Source organism: Capra hircus, chromosome 29, assembly GCF_001704415.2.
Source record: "Capra hircus breed San Clemente chromosome 29, ASM170441v1, whole genome shotgun sequence".
NCBI classification, from domain to species: Eukaryota; Metazoa; Chordata; class Mammalia; order Artiodactyla; family Bovidae; genus Capra; species Capra hircus.
Window position 1 is genome coordinate 49,587,650 of NC_030836.1, and position 15,554 is coordinate 49,603,203.

General features: G+C 54.4%; 2 protein-coding genes across 3 annotated transcripts in view; both read left to right on the top strand.

Annotated features, from left to right (window-relative positions):
- The window catches only part of LOC106503960 (tumor necrosis factor receptor superfamily member 26), a gene marked incomplete in the record, with an annotated part of 16,754 nt that extends 16,143 nt beyond the window's left edge, over nt 1–611 (top strand). The window contains 1 exon segment of the mRNA XM_018042773.1: nt 303–611. Coding sequence (XP_017898262.1) covers nt 303–611 — 309 coding nt within the window.
- CARS (cysteinyl-tRNA synthetase) overlaps nt 9,115–15,554 on the top strand; it is a 43,799-nt gene continuing 37,359 nt past the window's right edge. The window contains exon 1 of one of the 2 annotated variants that reach the window (XM_018042948.1): nt 9,115–9,214. In XM_018042948.1, the coding sequence (XP_017898437.1) occupies nt 9,190–9,214 (25 nt within the window). In that variant the 5' untranslated portion in view covers nt 9,115–9,189. The remainder of the gene's footprint in view (nt 9,215–15,554) is intronic. The other variant, XM_018042949.1, reaches the window with a different exon arrangement.

A 15,554-nucleotide genomic window follows, 5' to 3' on the forward strand; every position in this document is an offset into this window, starting at 1 on the left:
GGTACCAGTCTTATACAGTGGAACCTCGGCTGCACAGACACTATTTCTACATAGGCCCTCTCCCAAGTTCTAGGGGTGAGGATGTGAATGTATCTTTGGGGATCACCATCCAGCTCCCCCATAGGTTGACCTGGGACCCCCCAGAATCTGGTGGCAGAGAGGAACCTGACCCCCGCAGTGTTCCTTTCTAAAATTGCACACGCTCGCTTACCTGTCAGACAGTACATTTGTTCCCTAAAATGGCTTGAGAAGGGCTTGGCCTGCAGGCTCCTGTCACCAGAAGGAATGTCTTTATCCTTTAGTCCCCAGGAGCCAGTCAGTCCAACGACCTCGAGATGGGCCCACTAGTCGCGGGTGAGGACACCAGCCAAGAGTTGGTGGGGAACTCAGCCCGGCCGACCTCCACAGTCCCTGGAGCTGCTGAGCCGCTGCAGGTGGCCAACGGAAGTCTAGCAGCGCCGGGGAGCAGGAGACCAGGCCGAATGCTCAAGGCCCCCAGGACCACCGGGCCAGGTGGAGCCATCCCCCCTCAGTTGACGGCAAGAAGCAGGTGCGTGGACCGTCCGGTGAGTGTGAACCAGGGCCCCGCCATGCGGCGGAGCACTCGCTGAGGCAGGCCTGTGTGCGGGGCTCCTGCCGAGTTCCCGCCTCAGTCTCCTGGGCTGCTGTAACCACCCCACACCCGGGCAGGGAGTGGGTGTTCAAACACAGATTGTCGTGTCTCGTGGTCCTGCATGGAATACCAGACCGCCTGAGCTGCCTCCTGAGACACCTGTATGCAGGGCAAAAGCAACAATTAGGACTGGACATGGAACAACAGATGGTTTGAAAATTGGGAAAGAGCTATGTGAAGGCTCTATAGTGTCACCCTGCCTATTTGACTTCTGCACAGAGTTTAACATCATGAGAAATGCTGGACCGGAAGAATCACAAGCTGAAATCAAGAGTTACCAATATGAACAACCTTAGACATGCAGACGATACCACTCTAATGGCAGAAAGTGAAGAGGAACTAAAAAGCCTCTTGTTGAGGGTGATGGAGGAGAGTGAAAAAGTTGGCTTAAAACTCAACATTCAGAAAACTAAGATCATGGCATCTGGTCCCATCATTTCATGGCAAGTAGATGGGGAAACAGTGGAAACAGGGACAGACTGTGTTTGCCTGGGCTCCACTATCACTGTGGACAGTGGCAGCAGCCTGAAATTGAAAGACGCTTGCTCCTTGGAGGAAAAGCTGACCTAGACAGCATACTAAAAAGCAGACGTGTCACTTTGGCACCAAAGGTCAGTGTAGTAAAAGCTCTGATGTTTCCAGTAGTTACGTAGAGATGTGAGTGTTGGACCATAAAAAGAAGAGAGTTTGGAGGAACTGATGCTTCCAAACTGTGGTGCTGGAGAAGACTCTTTAGCGCCCCTTGAACAGCAAGGAGATCCAATCAGTCCATCCTAAAGGAAGTCAGCCTTGAATATTCATTGCAAGGACTGATGCTGAAGCTGAAACTGTAATACTTTGGCCACCTGGTATGAAGAACTGACTCACTGGAAAAGACCCTGATGCTGGGAAAGATTGAAGGCAGGAGGAGAAGGGGACGACAGAGGAAGAGATGGTTGGGTGGGATCACCGATGTGATAGACATGAGTTTGAGCAAGCTCCTGGAGTTGGTGAGGGACAGGGAAGCCTGTCATGCTGCAGTCCATGGCCTCAGGTCAGATAACAGGGAGGGAACACAGCCCTGCCCATCAACAGAAAATTGGATTAAAGGTTTACTGAGCATAGCCCCGCCCATCAGAATAAGACCCAGTTTCCCCCTCAGTCAGTCTCTCCCATCAGGAAGCTTCCATAAGCCTCTCATCCTTCTCCATCAGAGGGCAGACAGACTGAAAACCACAAGCACAGAAAACTAACCAATCTGGTCACATGGACCACAGCCTTGTCTAACTCAGTGAAACTACGAGCCATGCCGTGTACGGCCACCCAAGTCGGACGGCGCACGGTGGAGAGTTCTGACAAAACATGGTCCACTGGAGAAGCGAACGGCAAACCACTTCAGTATTCTTGCCTTGAGAACCCCATGAACAGTATGAAAAGGCAAAAAGATAGGACACTGAAAGATGAACTCCCCACATCAGTAGGTGCCCAATATGCTACTGGAAATCAGTGGAGAAATAACTCCAGCAAGAGTGAAGAGAAGGAGCCAAAGCGAAAACAACACCCAGTTTTGGACGTGCCTGGTGATGGAAGGAAAGTCCGATGCTATAAAGAGCCCTTTAGCTCAGGAACCTGGGACGTTAGGTCCATGAATCAAGGCAAATTGGAAGTGGTCAAACAGGAGATGGCCAGAGTGAACATCGACATTTTAGGAATCAGCGAACAAAAACTGACTGGAATGGGTGAATTTAACTCAGATGACCATTATATCTACTACTGTGGGCAAGAGTCCCTCAGAAGAAATGGAGTAGCCCTCATAGTCAACAAGAGTCTGAAATGCAGTACTTGGGTACAATCTCAAAAACGACAGAATGATCTCTGTTCGTTTCCAAGGCAAACATTCAATATCACAATAATCCAAGTCTGTGCCCCGACCAGTAATGCTGAAGAAGCTGAAGTTGAACCGTTGTATGAAGACCAACAAGACCTTCTGGAACTAACACCCAAAAAGCTGTCCTTTTCATTATAGGGGACTGGAATGCAAAAGTAGGAAGTCAAGAAACACCTGGAGTAATAGGCAAATTTGGCCTTGGAGTACAGAATGAAGCAGGGCAAAGGCTAATAGAGTTTTGTTAGGAGAATGCGCTGGTCATAGCAAACACCCTCTTCCAACAACACAAGAGAGGGCTCTACACATGGACATCACCAGATGGTCAATACCAAAATCAGATTGTTTATGTTCTTTGCAGCCAACGATGGAGAAGCTCTATACAGTCAGCAAATACAAGACCGGGAGGTGACTGTGGCTCAGATCATGAGCTCCCTATGGCCAAATTCAGACTTAAACTGAAGACAGTAGGGAAAACCACTAAACCATTCAGGTATGACCTAAATCAAATCCCTTATGATTATATAGTCGAAGTGACAAATAGGTTCAAGGGATGAGACCTGATAGAGTGCCTGAAGAATTATGGACACAGGTTGGTGACATTGTATAAGAGGCAGTGATCAAGCCCATCCCAAGGAAAAGAAATGCAGAAAGGCAAAATGGTTGTCTGAGGAGGCCTACAAATAGCTGTGAAAAGAAGTGAAAGACAAAGGAGAAAAGGAAAGATATACCCATTTGAATGCTAAGTTCCGAAGAATAGCAAGGAGAGATAAGAAAGCCTTCCTCAGTGGTCAATGCAAAGAAATAGGGGAAAACAATAGAATGGGAAAGACTAGAGATGTCTTCAAGAAAATTAGAGATACCAAGGGAAATTTTGATATAAAGGACAGAAATGGTATGGACCTAAGAAGCAGAAGATATTAAGAAGAAGTGGCAAGAATACACAGAACTATACAAAAAAGATCTTCACCACCCAGATAATCACGATGGTGTGATCACTCATCTAGAGCCAGACATCCTGGAATGTGAAGTCAAGTGGGCCTTAAGAAGCATCACTATGAACAAAGCTAGTGGATGTAATGGAATTCCAGTTGAGCTATTTCACATCCTGAAAGATGATGCTGTGAAAGTGCTACACTCAATATGCCAGCAAATTTGGAAAACTCAGCAGTGGCACAGGACTGGAAAAGGTCAGTTTTCATTCCAATCCCAAAGAAAGGCAATGCCAAAGAATGCTCAAACTACCACACAATTGCACTCATCTCACACACTAGCAAAGTAATGTTCAAAATTGTCTAAGCCAGGCTTCAACACTGCATGAACCGTGAACTTCCAGATGTTCAAGCTGGATTTAGGAAAGGCAGAGGAACCAGAGGGCAAATTGGCAACATCTGTTGGATCATTGAAAAAGCAAGAGAATATCAGAAAAAACAACCACTTCTAATTATTGACTATGCCAAAGCCTTTGACTGTGTGGATCACAACAAACTGTGGAAAACTCTGAAAGAGATAGGAATACCAGACCACCTGACCTGCCTCCTGAGAATCCTGTATGCAGGTGTGGAAGCAACAGTTAGAACTGGACATGGAACAACAGACTGGTTCCAAATAGGAAAAGGAATATGTTAAGGCTGTATATTGTCACCCTGCTTATTTAATTTATATGCAGAGTACATCATGAGAAACGCTGGGCTGGAAGAAGCACAAGCTGGAATCAAGATTGCCAGGAGAAATATCAATAACCTCAGATACGCAGATGACACCACCCTTAGAGCAGAAAGCAAAGAACTACAGAGCCTCTTGATGAAAGTGAAAGAGGAGAGTGAAATAGTTGGCTTAAAACTCAATATTCAGAAAACGAAGATCATGGCATCTGGTCCCATCACTTCCTGGCAAATAGATGGGGAAACAATGGAAACAGTGACAGACTTTTATTTTGGGGTGCTCCAAAATCACTGCAGATGGTGACTGCGGTCATGAAATTAAAGGACATTGCTCCTTGGAAGAAAAGTTATGACCAACCTAGACAGTGTATTAAAAAGCAGAGACTTTGCCAGCAAAAGTCCGTCCAGTCAAAGCTATGGTTTTTCCAGTAGTCATGTATGGATATGAGAGTTGGACTATAAAGAAAGCTGAACATGAACGTGAAGTTGCTCAGTTGTGTCTGACTCTTCGCGACCCCATGGACTGTAGCCTATCAGGCTCCTCTGTCCATGGGATTTTCCAGGCAAGAGTACTGGAGTGGATTGCCATTTCCTTCTCCAAGGGATCTTCCCAACCCAGGAATTGAACCTGGTCTCCCATATCATAGACAGACGCTTTACCGTCTGAGCCACCAGGGAAGTCCAAAGAAAGCTGAGCACTGAAGAACTGATGCTTTTGATTGTGGTTTTGGAGAAGACTCTTGAGAGTCCCTTGGATTGCAAGGAGATCCAACCAGTCCATTCTAAAGGAGATCAGTCCTGGGTGTTCATTGGAAGCACTGATGCTGAAGCTGAAACTCCAATACTTTGTGCACCTGATGCGAAGAACTGACTTATTGGAAAAGACACTGATGCTGGGAAAGATTGAAGGCAGGAGGACAAGGGGACAACAGAGGATGAGATGGCTGGATGGCATCACTGACTTAATGGACATGAGTTTGAGTGAACTCCGGGAGTTGGTGATGGACAGGGAGGCCTGGCGTGCTGCAGTCCATGGGGTCTCAGAGAGTCAGAGACGACTTAGCGACTAAACAGCAAGAACCACATGGTCCTTCCTGGAGGCTGGAAGTCTCAGATCAAGTTGTGGGCTGGGTCCGGTCCTGCCGAGGGCTCCAGGCAGAATCTGGGGTGGCCTCTCCCCGCTCCTGGTGGCCTCTGGAGTCCGCGAGGTGCCTTGGCTGGAGAAGCACCCCGTCTCCATCTTCATCCTTGGAGACCTTCTCCCTGTGCCAGGCCCTGTCTGGTTTCCCCTCTTTATGGGGAGTCCAGTCCTGTGGGGTGAGGGCCCACCCTAGTGATCCCAGCTTGACTGTCATGGAGGAGGACACAGTTTCCAAATGCGGTGATGGTCCGGGTCCTGGGACGACTTCAGCATCTCTGGGCAGAGGACACATTCAACCCTCTATGGTCCCCAGCACAACCTGCTGTGTGAGGGGACGTGGACCGAGGCGGGGCCAAGGCTCAGGGTGTATCCTGGGCCGCATGGCTGGGAAACAGTAGGACTGAGGATGCTCACCCCCCTGGTGCTGGACCCTGCAGCCTCCTGAGGGGTCAGCAGAGTGGCACGCGGCATCTGGAGAAGGTGCTGCGGGGGCGGGGGGCGGGTGCGGGGGCAGGTGTGGGGGCTCGATCCCGTGAATGGGGTGAATTGTCCCGGCGTGGCCGTGTCAGCCGTGTTCAGTGGGAAGGGAGCATTCCCATCCTGCACGGTGTCCCAGCTGGATGACCTGAAGAGGGTTTGCCAGCTGAGCAGACACCTGCCCTGTGGCCCCAGGGCGGAGCTCGAGGGTGTGATGAGGAGCCCAAAGGCTGGGCGAGGGCGGGCATTGAGGGAAGGGGCACCTGAGAGGAGATGCTGGGCCCCTGCGGCTCGGTCATGGCACAAGCCTGTGGCTCGAGGACTCCTGACACTGGTGTCCGTGAGTCGGGCACCCTTCCGCATCGTCTCAAGGATCCGGCTTGAGGGCTTCTCCGATTCTCCAAGGGACCTGAGACAAGTGAAATGCAGAAGTTGGGATCCCCGGCTGGTGTCCGTGGGGGACACTGGGAGGGTCAAGGTGGGCAGAATGCCAGGGCCTAATGTCTTTGTCTTTGAGAAAGGAGAAGCTTAGAGAGCTTTCTTGTGGTCTGAAGATCCACCTTTTCACATTCACCAGTGACATTAGAGCAACACTTATTTGTCAAATAGAAATTTTGTGGGGTTCATCAGGAAAAGACAGAATGTTGGTTTAATTTTATTATACATTTGTGGGGGATATTTTAAGTTTTTTTTTTTAATGTGGACCGTTTCTAAAGTCTTTTTTGAATTTCTTACAACATTACTTCTATGTTTTTGATTTTTTGGCCGCAAGGTATGTGGGATCTTAGTTCCCGATCAGATATCGAACCTGCACCCCCTGCATTAAGAAGTCCCAACTATTGGACCACCTGGGAAGTCCCTACATTCTTGCTTTTAAGAAAAAACACGAGTCATGATGGGAATTCTTATCTGACCGTAGATTAGCGGGTCCCCGTTGGCTGGGTTGCTGTGTGTTCACTGGCACAGGAGTCCACAAGAGTCAAGATTTATTGAGCACATGCTTCCTGCCGGGTGCTTTTCATAATCTTACTCTAACAGCCCTGGGAGACTATGCCATCACACAGATTTAAAACATGACCACCAAAGCTCAGAGAGGCTACAAACCTTGCCCAGGATCTCACGCCCCAACCTGGTCCAGCACTCACACCAGGAGGCCTGCCCGTCCCAAGCCCCTCATAGCACGTCTCTGGGTGGCAGGGCAGGGTGGATGCCCATGTATGCTGCACCCGCAAGGCTTCTGACTTGCCTGAGTTTCCTTGGCTCCTTCTCCTAAGCTCATTGGCCGCAGTAACGAGTGAGCAGTGGATGTGTAAGGAGACGCAGCAGGTTGTTCCAGACGGCCTCCTGGCCTCTGGGCTTGGTCCCTCCTTCAGGACCGTCTGAGCTGCACAAGGGCTGCCAGGTGATGGGCTGTGGTGTGCAGCCAGCCCCGAGCCCTTGGGGCAGGTGGAAACGCCTCTGGGAGTACTTTCCCAGGGCGGAGTCACTGGATACTCTTGTCTTCCAAGAATATAAACAAACTCTACCTTTTTTTTTTAACAGCCACCAATAAGAACTTGTGCAATCTGACACTAGTTTCTAGAAATTAACTGGAAGATATTTATGGAATTTACTGGATTTGAAGGAAATGACAAGATGTGGAGACACAAACATCTCGCAAATCTGGAAAGACTCCTCAGGAGGAGGGAGGGCGTCTGCTGCTGCTGCTGAGTCCCTGCAGCCGTGTCCGACTCTGATGACCCTATAGACAGCCTCCCACCAGGCTCCCCCGTCCCTGGGATTCTCCCGGCAAGAACGCTGGAGTGTGTTGCCGTTTCCTTCTCCAGTGCATGTCAGTGAAAAGTGAAAGTGAAGTTGCTCAGTCATGTCCGACTCTCAGCAACCCCATGGACTGCAGGGAGCGACATTTCTGTTTTGTGGGCTGTTTTTTTTTTTTTGCTACGTGGCAGAGCATATGGGACCTTAGTTCCCCCTGCAGGAATTGGAACTCCACCCTGCAGTGGAGGCGTGGAGTCTTAGCCACTGGACCACAAGAAAATCCCTGTGGAGAGATGTCCCCAAACTCGTGGCTGCCTTCCGTGAAATGCAGCTGCAGAGATGGTTGTAGAATATTAGAAACAAATCGGTTGCTGGTAACACCTTAGGTAGGCCTGCAGAGATGGCCCAGCAAACTCTTTTGGCCCAACGTTGTGACTATAGCCAGTATCCTGGATGGATGGGATCTGAGTTTCTTTCCCAGTTCTGATCCCATTGGAAACTTCATGAATCCCAGACGCAGCTGTGGCCCTTCTCCACAGAGATTCTCTATAACCTTCCGGTGGCAGGGTCGGCTCTGCATGTCAGCAGAAGTGCTGCTCTGCCAGGGCAGGGTGGGTCGGGGCACTGCCTGTGGTGCGGCAGAGCGGGATCCCAGGGGGCGGCTGACTGTACTGTATGTTTTAAAAGAAAAAGGGTTTCCTGTGGCACAAGGAGCTCCCTTTGTGCTCTGTGACTACTTAGAGGGGGAAGATAGGGTGTGTGGGAGGGAGGGTCAAAAGGGAGGGGAGGTATGTGTACCTATGGCTATTTCAGTTTCTTGTACAAGAGAAACTAAGAACATTGGAACGTAATTATACACTTTTTTATTTTTTTGAAAGAATGACGTCCAATAGAGACCAGACTCTGGGTTGTCAAGGGGTAGGGGGAATGGGGAGGGATGAAGTGGGAGGTTGGTGTTAGAAGATGGAAGCTTTTTAATATAGAGATCCACAGTGTCCTTCTGTATAGAACAGAGAACTTTATTTCCTATCATACTATATTTAATATGACAAGTCATGAGGGAAAAGAATATTAAGAATGTATATATGTCTAACTGTCACTCTGTTGGACAACATTGTTAGTCAACTATCCATTCAGTTCAGTCGCTCAGTTGTGTCCGACTCTGCGACCCCATGGACTGCAGCACGCCAGGCTTCCCTGTCCATCACCAACTCCCGGAGTTCACTCAGACTCACGTCCATTGATTTAGTGATGCCATCCAACCATCTCATCCTCTGTCATCCCCTTCTCCCGCCTTCAATCTTTCCCAGCATCTGGGTCTTTTCCAATGAATCAGTTCTTCCCATCAGGTGGCCAAAGTACTGGAGTTTCAGCTTCAACATCAGTCCTTCCAATGAACATTCAGGACTGATTTCCTTAACGTGAATAAAAATTGAGTAAAATAAATAAAAAGATTCCCAGCATGCTCGGGGCCAGCGGCGTCGGCGCGCGGGTGGTTGCCTAGCGACCGGGCGGATCCCGGAAGGCCGGCGGCTTGGGGGCGGGATTTCCGGGGCGGCGGTTGCATCAGATTCTGGGAAGCCGCGGTCTCCGCGAGTGCGGGATTCGGGTGATGGCAGGGTCCTCCACGGAGCACGGTGAGCGCGCGCGAGGGGCGGGCGGGGCAGCCTCGGGCCGCGGGGCCACGCGGGAGCCGGGGACGCCGGGTCTCTGAGGGGCGGGCCCCAGGGCGCGCAGAGGGCGGGCCCGGACCCCCGGGTTTTCCCCGGCGGGCGCGCTCTTCCAACCCCGTCCCGGGCCCTGCCGGGGCCGCCTCTCCCCAGGCCCTCCCAGACCTCGAGGCCGCCGGGTCCCCCTGCGCCCCGACCCCGGGGGCTGGTTCTGCGTTCCCCTGCCGGCCCCTGGGCCGGACCTCACCGCCTCCTGCCCCCTGGGATTTGGGGGGGACAGGCCCAGCCCCAGGGTCGTTTGGGGCCGCCCGGCCCCCGTTGACACTTAGGAACGTGGGGCCGAGGGAGCCGGACGCGGACCCACGGGAAGGGGATGGGGTTTCACGAAGGCTGTCATCTGCGGCTGCAAGCAGTGGCCACGGGGACCTGCCCGGTCGCGGCGTTGCTGCTCCCCCTTAATCGCCGCCCCCGGGGTTCCGTGAGCGTCTCAGGCTTTGTCCCCACGGATCACTCGTGTCACCAGCCGGGAGACAAGCCGCCCCCAGGCAGCCTCCGGGGCGTGCTGGTTCCCTGCTCACCCTCCCTCCTGCAAGATCGCGGGGTGCCAGACAGAGCGGAGGTAGTCCGCGGATTCCGGAGTCCGGGGCAAGCTTTCCTTGGGAAGCACTCTCGGGGTGTCGTTTTTATTCCCTGGCTGCCTGCTTAGACTGTACACACTTCGCTGGCCTCTGGGGTTCCCCTTGCTCCTGGGATTCCTGGCAGGGAGCTCTAAGCAGCTGGACCCGGTGACGTGGGAGGCCCCTGATGACAGGGTTGCTGGGGTACCCACCATCCAGGCACCCCACATTCCACCGGACAGGTGTGCCTGCATTCCAGCACTGGCTCCACCCACCCAGATCCTCGGCCCTCGGAAGTCCACCCGGACTCCTGAAAAATAGCAGCTTGGTTGATAGCCCAGTCTCTGGGATGGGCAGGGCTGGGGTTCCACCTCTGCCCCTTCCCCACGTGGGGCAGGTTTAAAAAGATGCAGTGAGCCTTGTAGTGGTTGGTAGAGGTTAAGAACACTTGGCTGAAATGGGTGCTGTCCAGGTTGAAAGCCCAAGATTGTTTCTTTCCTTCCTTCCTGGGTCTCTCTCTTCCTTTTTCATTTGAGATCAGAAATGACAAATTCAGTTTTTTAGTTCCTTTGAACTGCTTCAGAACTGGGGATTTTCAGAGCCTTAGTAAGAATTGCCCTGTTTTTGGAAGATTGCTGCGTAAAGATTAAGCTGTCTGGGTGGCTGACAGGTTGTCCTCATCCTAAAATTAAGGGCCACAGCTCCTAGCCCACACTCTGCCCTCTCTTGTTTTAGAGCTGACGCCTGCCCCCCACCCCCGCCTCCCCACATACACCCCTTGTCTAGGCTTTTCTCAAAGACAAGAACCTCTCGGACCATCCCCTGAGGAAACAGGAAATGAAATGGTAAGGGCTTCTTACAGCTGCCAGAGTTCTAGGTGTTCCTGGTTTCCGGGTTCTGAATGCTTTTTTTCCCCTCAAGGTTAGAATCATCGATAGTGACCATCTTCCCAGAATTGTTAAGGAGTCCCTCATTTAGAATAATCTTCCCATTTTGTATCGTCTTTCTTAAGTTGGAGGTCCCCTGCGATGCCACTGGGGCTAAAGTTTCTCCTTTGTAGCTTAACACCAGGCCCGTTCCTGTGTGTTTTAGAAAGTTGAGTCTCATCCCTCGTGACCCCCAGGGTGGACTGAGCGCATCTCAGAGGCCTTGCCCTGCAGGTCAGGCCTCTTCAGTGGCGGTGAGTTGGGTCAGACTTGCAGTTTAACTTTTTATACTGTAGAATTCAAAGTTGTTTGTAATAACAGTTGTTGTTCAGTCGCTCAGTCGTGTCCAACTCTTTGCCACCCCCATGGACTGCAGCGCACCAGGCCTCGCTGTCCTCCGCGATCTCCTGGAGTCTGCTCAGATTCATGTCCATTGAGTCAGTGATGCTCTCTAACCATCCCATTACAATACAGGAGCACTTAGCGTTCTTCTCAGCATGAGTCTGTGCTGAACACATCTGTGGGGGCCTGTCATCCTCAGAGCACGCCTTTGTGGTTAATACTACCCTTGCCGTGCAGACAGGAGTCCTGAGTTTCAGAGCAGGTGAGTGATTTGTCTGAGGTCACACAGCTTGCCAGGGCCTGTATGACAGTAGCAGCGACCCTGACTACTCTGCCTTAGGGAGTCTGTTCAGATCAGCATCAAATGCCCCAGTTCCAGAGTGGGTCAGGGCAGACAAGGGGAGCAGGCTGTATTTTCTATGTTTCTCAGAGAAAACTGAAATGCACGTGTGTGTAGACTACAGATATTTGCTCATCCATGCACTCGTGTCTCCTGGTATTCCCAGTCTAAGAGTCGGGGGAGATAGTGTCCTTGGGTGGTGATGAAAGCGCCCAGTGTCCACACTCCCACCCCGCCCCACCCCTCCCCGGGCAGCGGAGCCATGCAGACGCTGTGTGCGGGCATCAGCTGGTGATGCGCCCCAGGACTAACGAGTGCCCCGTGAGGGCTCACACCTGCTGTTTCGGGGGGAGCGTGTCCAGGAGTTCACAACAGCGTGCTGACACGGATGTGCTGCTCCATCCGTGCAGGAGATGCGCCTCACAGCAGGGCACTTCCGTAGCTCTGCCACTTGGTTCATTCGGGGGTGTGCTTTGGGCACTGGCTCTGCCGGACGCTGCTGGGCATGGGGGTGTGGCCGGGGGCAAGGCCGGGCGTCGGGCCTTCCTCGGCTTAACATCCAGCGGGAACGGGTGGCCGGAGCTCAGAAGCCCAGCACTGCCCCGGCATGGACCATTCCTTTCTTGGTCACTTCCCCGTGTGCGTGCTGCTGGGTGGCCCGAGTCCGCGGAGGTGGTTCAGGGCCCAGGCCCCTTCCTCTGAGGATGCAGAATCTGGCAGAACCTCGGCAAGTCCTCCCCTGCCGGCCACCCACAGCAGGGTGGAGCATGGTAGATCACTGTGGAGACCCTGCTGGTCCAGGTCTAGAGGCGGCGGTGGGCATCCATCCATCTTCCGGCCAAGCCCAGCCCTGCAGCCCAGAGACGGAGCGCCTGGGTCTGGAGGAGGGCCTGGCTGCAGGGAAGACAGGTGGCAGCAGAGGCAGGTTTGGGAGCTGAGCCTCCAGGAGAAAGGGGCCGAGGGGCCTGGCAGAGGGCACTACAGAGAGCACTCTTCCCTGGCAATGAGACCTGAGGACCGCTGCGTTGCTTTCGAGCAAGTTCCTGAGGCCAGAGGGTGGGGGAGGGCTGGAGATGGCTACAGGCCATGGTCTGCAAGGGCCTGGAGCCATTTGCGGATTGTGGGTCTTGCCTTTGAGCCCTGGCAAGGCGTCTGCCCCCTCCCCCGTGTGGACTGAAGCAGGGAGACCAGGAAGTCCCCAAGACGCTGGTGACCCGTGGCCTGGGCAGTGGCAGCAGTGGGCATGAGAAGTGGATGGGTTGGGGTGGACCGGGTCGGGTGCCGGGTTTGCTGTGGGGAAGGTGGCCATGCCGTTCCCTGAAACCCAGGTTGGAGGCAAGACATGATGCCTGGGGGCACCGTGTGGGCAAGTGATATCTGGACGTCCGGGGCTGTGCTCAGGGAGGTGGGGGCCCTCACTCTCAGGAGAGGGTGGCGTTGCCGCTGTGCAGGAGAGCAGGGGTGCATGCGTCTCTCTGGTCCCCCAGAGTCCTATGGGGGGATGCTTTTGTTCCAGAAGGCTTCTCAGATTGGGAACACCCCGGGAAAGAGAAATGGGCCTGAAGGGGTCCCCCAGTGACAGGTGGTGGCAGAAGCGGGTTTGGGAGCTGAAAGGGGCTTTGCAGGAAGGGCCTGACCCTCAGGGCCGCGTGCTCCTGGGGCCTTGCAGCCAGCGAGGGATGGGTGCAGACCCCCACTGCACCCAAGCTGGTCTTGGAACAGAAATAGACCTGGCCTGGGTGCTAGGAGGAAGGCATGCCTGCTGGGGAGGGGTCTGAGCATCAGCAAGCTGCCTGCGGGATCTTAGCCACTGAGGTCGGCAGGGCAGGGCCCAGGGGAGCCGCCTTACCCCCAGGCTCTGATTCTGAAGGTCTCTGGAGGCATGGATCGGGTGCTTCTCTTAGCTGGCAGTGCTTCCTTGGTCCGGGGGCTTCCCCGAGCGAGAGCAGGAGGTGGGCGGGGGGGGGGGGGTTGGGGGCGTTGGCAGGCGCGGGCGGCTGTACCCGCTGCGGGGAAGGAAGGAGCTGGGAGGCCACAGCCGGTGTGACTTGGGTTCCTCACCTGGCTCTCGGATTTGTGTAAGTTCAGTTAAGCATTTTCTAAACCGTGATGACCACGGTGCACGTTCAGGGCCTTCCCACAGTCAGAAGCTGTGTGTCTGGATGGCCCCGCAGTGGACAGTTGGACGCGGTGCTGGGAGTCGCTGTGTGTGCACGGGGCTCCCTGGGGAGGGGTTCGGGGAAGTGATGGGCGCCCCGCTTCTGAGTCTACTCATTGCCTTTGGCATCATAGGCCCACCGCCAAACTGCAGTCTGGCCCAAACCCACAGCCACTTGAAAGCTGACCTATTTTTAAATTTGTTTCCTCAAGTTTGGCTGGAACGCAGCTACCACACTGACCCGATGACTGGCCCTCTGCCCCGCGGGCTCCCTGCTCCAGACGGGACTCTTAGTAATAAATGCGTGTGTGATCCCTGGGCAAACTCCTCCAGGGCCATTTCAGCAGTAATAACACAAGGAGCAAGTAAACTAATAATGATGATAATAACAGTAGCTGATGGGCGCTGGCTGTGCGCCCGGCAGTATTTCAAACAGTTACAAGTGTAATCTTGCCAACACCGCAGCTTTACGAGCGTGCATGCATGTGGGTGCGTGCGTGCGTGTGCACCTGTTTACCTGGGAGGGGGTCCGCCCAGCCGGGGAGGGGTGCAAACCCGCAGAGCCCTTGTCCCCTCACCTGCTTCGTTAGCGCTTTAAAGCCATCCGGTTGGTGAAACGTTTGACGTGTTTTTCTGATTGTGAAAAGGACCTGCGCCTATTGCAGAAAACGCGGGCAGTGAGAGAAAAGAGGGGGCCTAAACGCCCCGGGAGCACCCCAGCCCAGGGCAGCCACTGTCCAGGTCGGCGGGTCCTAGGGGGTGCCTCTTCCCTGGCCTTCACCCGGAGTGAGGGCAGTCTGTCTGTCCAGTGCGGTTCCGGGGGCACGAGGTGGGGGGTGCGGGGGGCACGGGGGGGCAAGGCTTCTTTGTGCTCCGGCCCAGGCGGCTGCAGCAGAGACGGGGACGGTGAGCTTGGGGGCCGATGCAGGGCAGCCAGGTGCTCAAGGGTGATGTAGCCCCTCCGGGACACGCACTGGCCCTCTCCCCAGCTCCGTCCACCCGCTGGCAGGCCCTCGAGGTAGCTTCCTGAACTGAGTCAGTCTCATCCAGGCGAGAGAGGAGCACGCAGTCAGTGTCGGGAAGTGGGCGGGGGCGGCCGTGTGTCAGGAACTAGCGCTTGGGGAGATGAGACAGCAGGAGGGGCCGAGGGCCGGCTCCTGCTGGTGCAGTCAGCGCCGCCTTCCAGCTTGGCGTGTCTGTGGAAGGAAGCGAGACCAGCCCCCTCCCCACAGCCACGGGGCCTGGTGCCTCCGCCTGCCCCGCCCCCCGCAGGAGGCAAGGGCACTGGCCAGTGGCTGGAGCCGTGACACGGGGTCACACAGTGACCGGGGGGCAGGAGGGGGCAGCGAGCGGCTTGGTGGGGTCGGGGCGAGATCTCAGGGTGGTCAGGATCCAGGGCCTTCTGCTGGCAGAGGCTGCTGACTGGTCCTCGCTCAGGCTGGGGTTCTGTCCTCCCACACCGGTTCTCATGGCTCCAAGGCAGAGCAGCGGCCTCGGGCCCCTGCCAGGGGCAGGCCTGTGCCAGGCGCTGGCCAGTGGGCTCCTCTCTGGGCAGGTGGAGCTGCCTCGAGCAGGCATTTTGGGACAGGCTGCAGGCCTCCTCGGTGCTGGGCCTTGGCCACTGGAAGCCTGGCCAGTGCCGGGTTTGGAGAGCTCTGCGGTTCTCACCGCTGCCCATAGCCCACCCAGGGTGAGGGGACCGGTCAGCACCGGCCGCCTGGCACCCAGTGCCTAGCAGGGATGTGTGTGTGTGTGTGTGTGTGTGTGTGTGTGTGTGTGTGTGTGTGTAATTGAGGCGAAACTCTGTGTGTGTGTGTGTAATTGAGGTGAAAATTAGCAGCCTCTGTGTGTGTGTGTGTGTGTGTGTGTGTGTGTGTGTGTGTAACGGTCAGCACTCCAGTGCCTAGCAGGGTGTGTGTGTGTG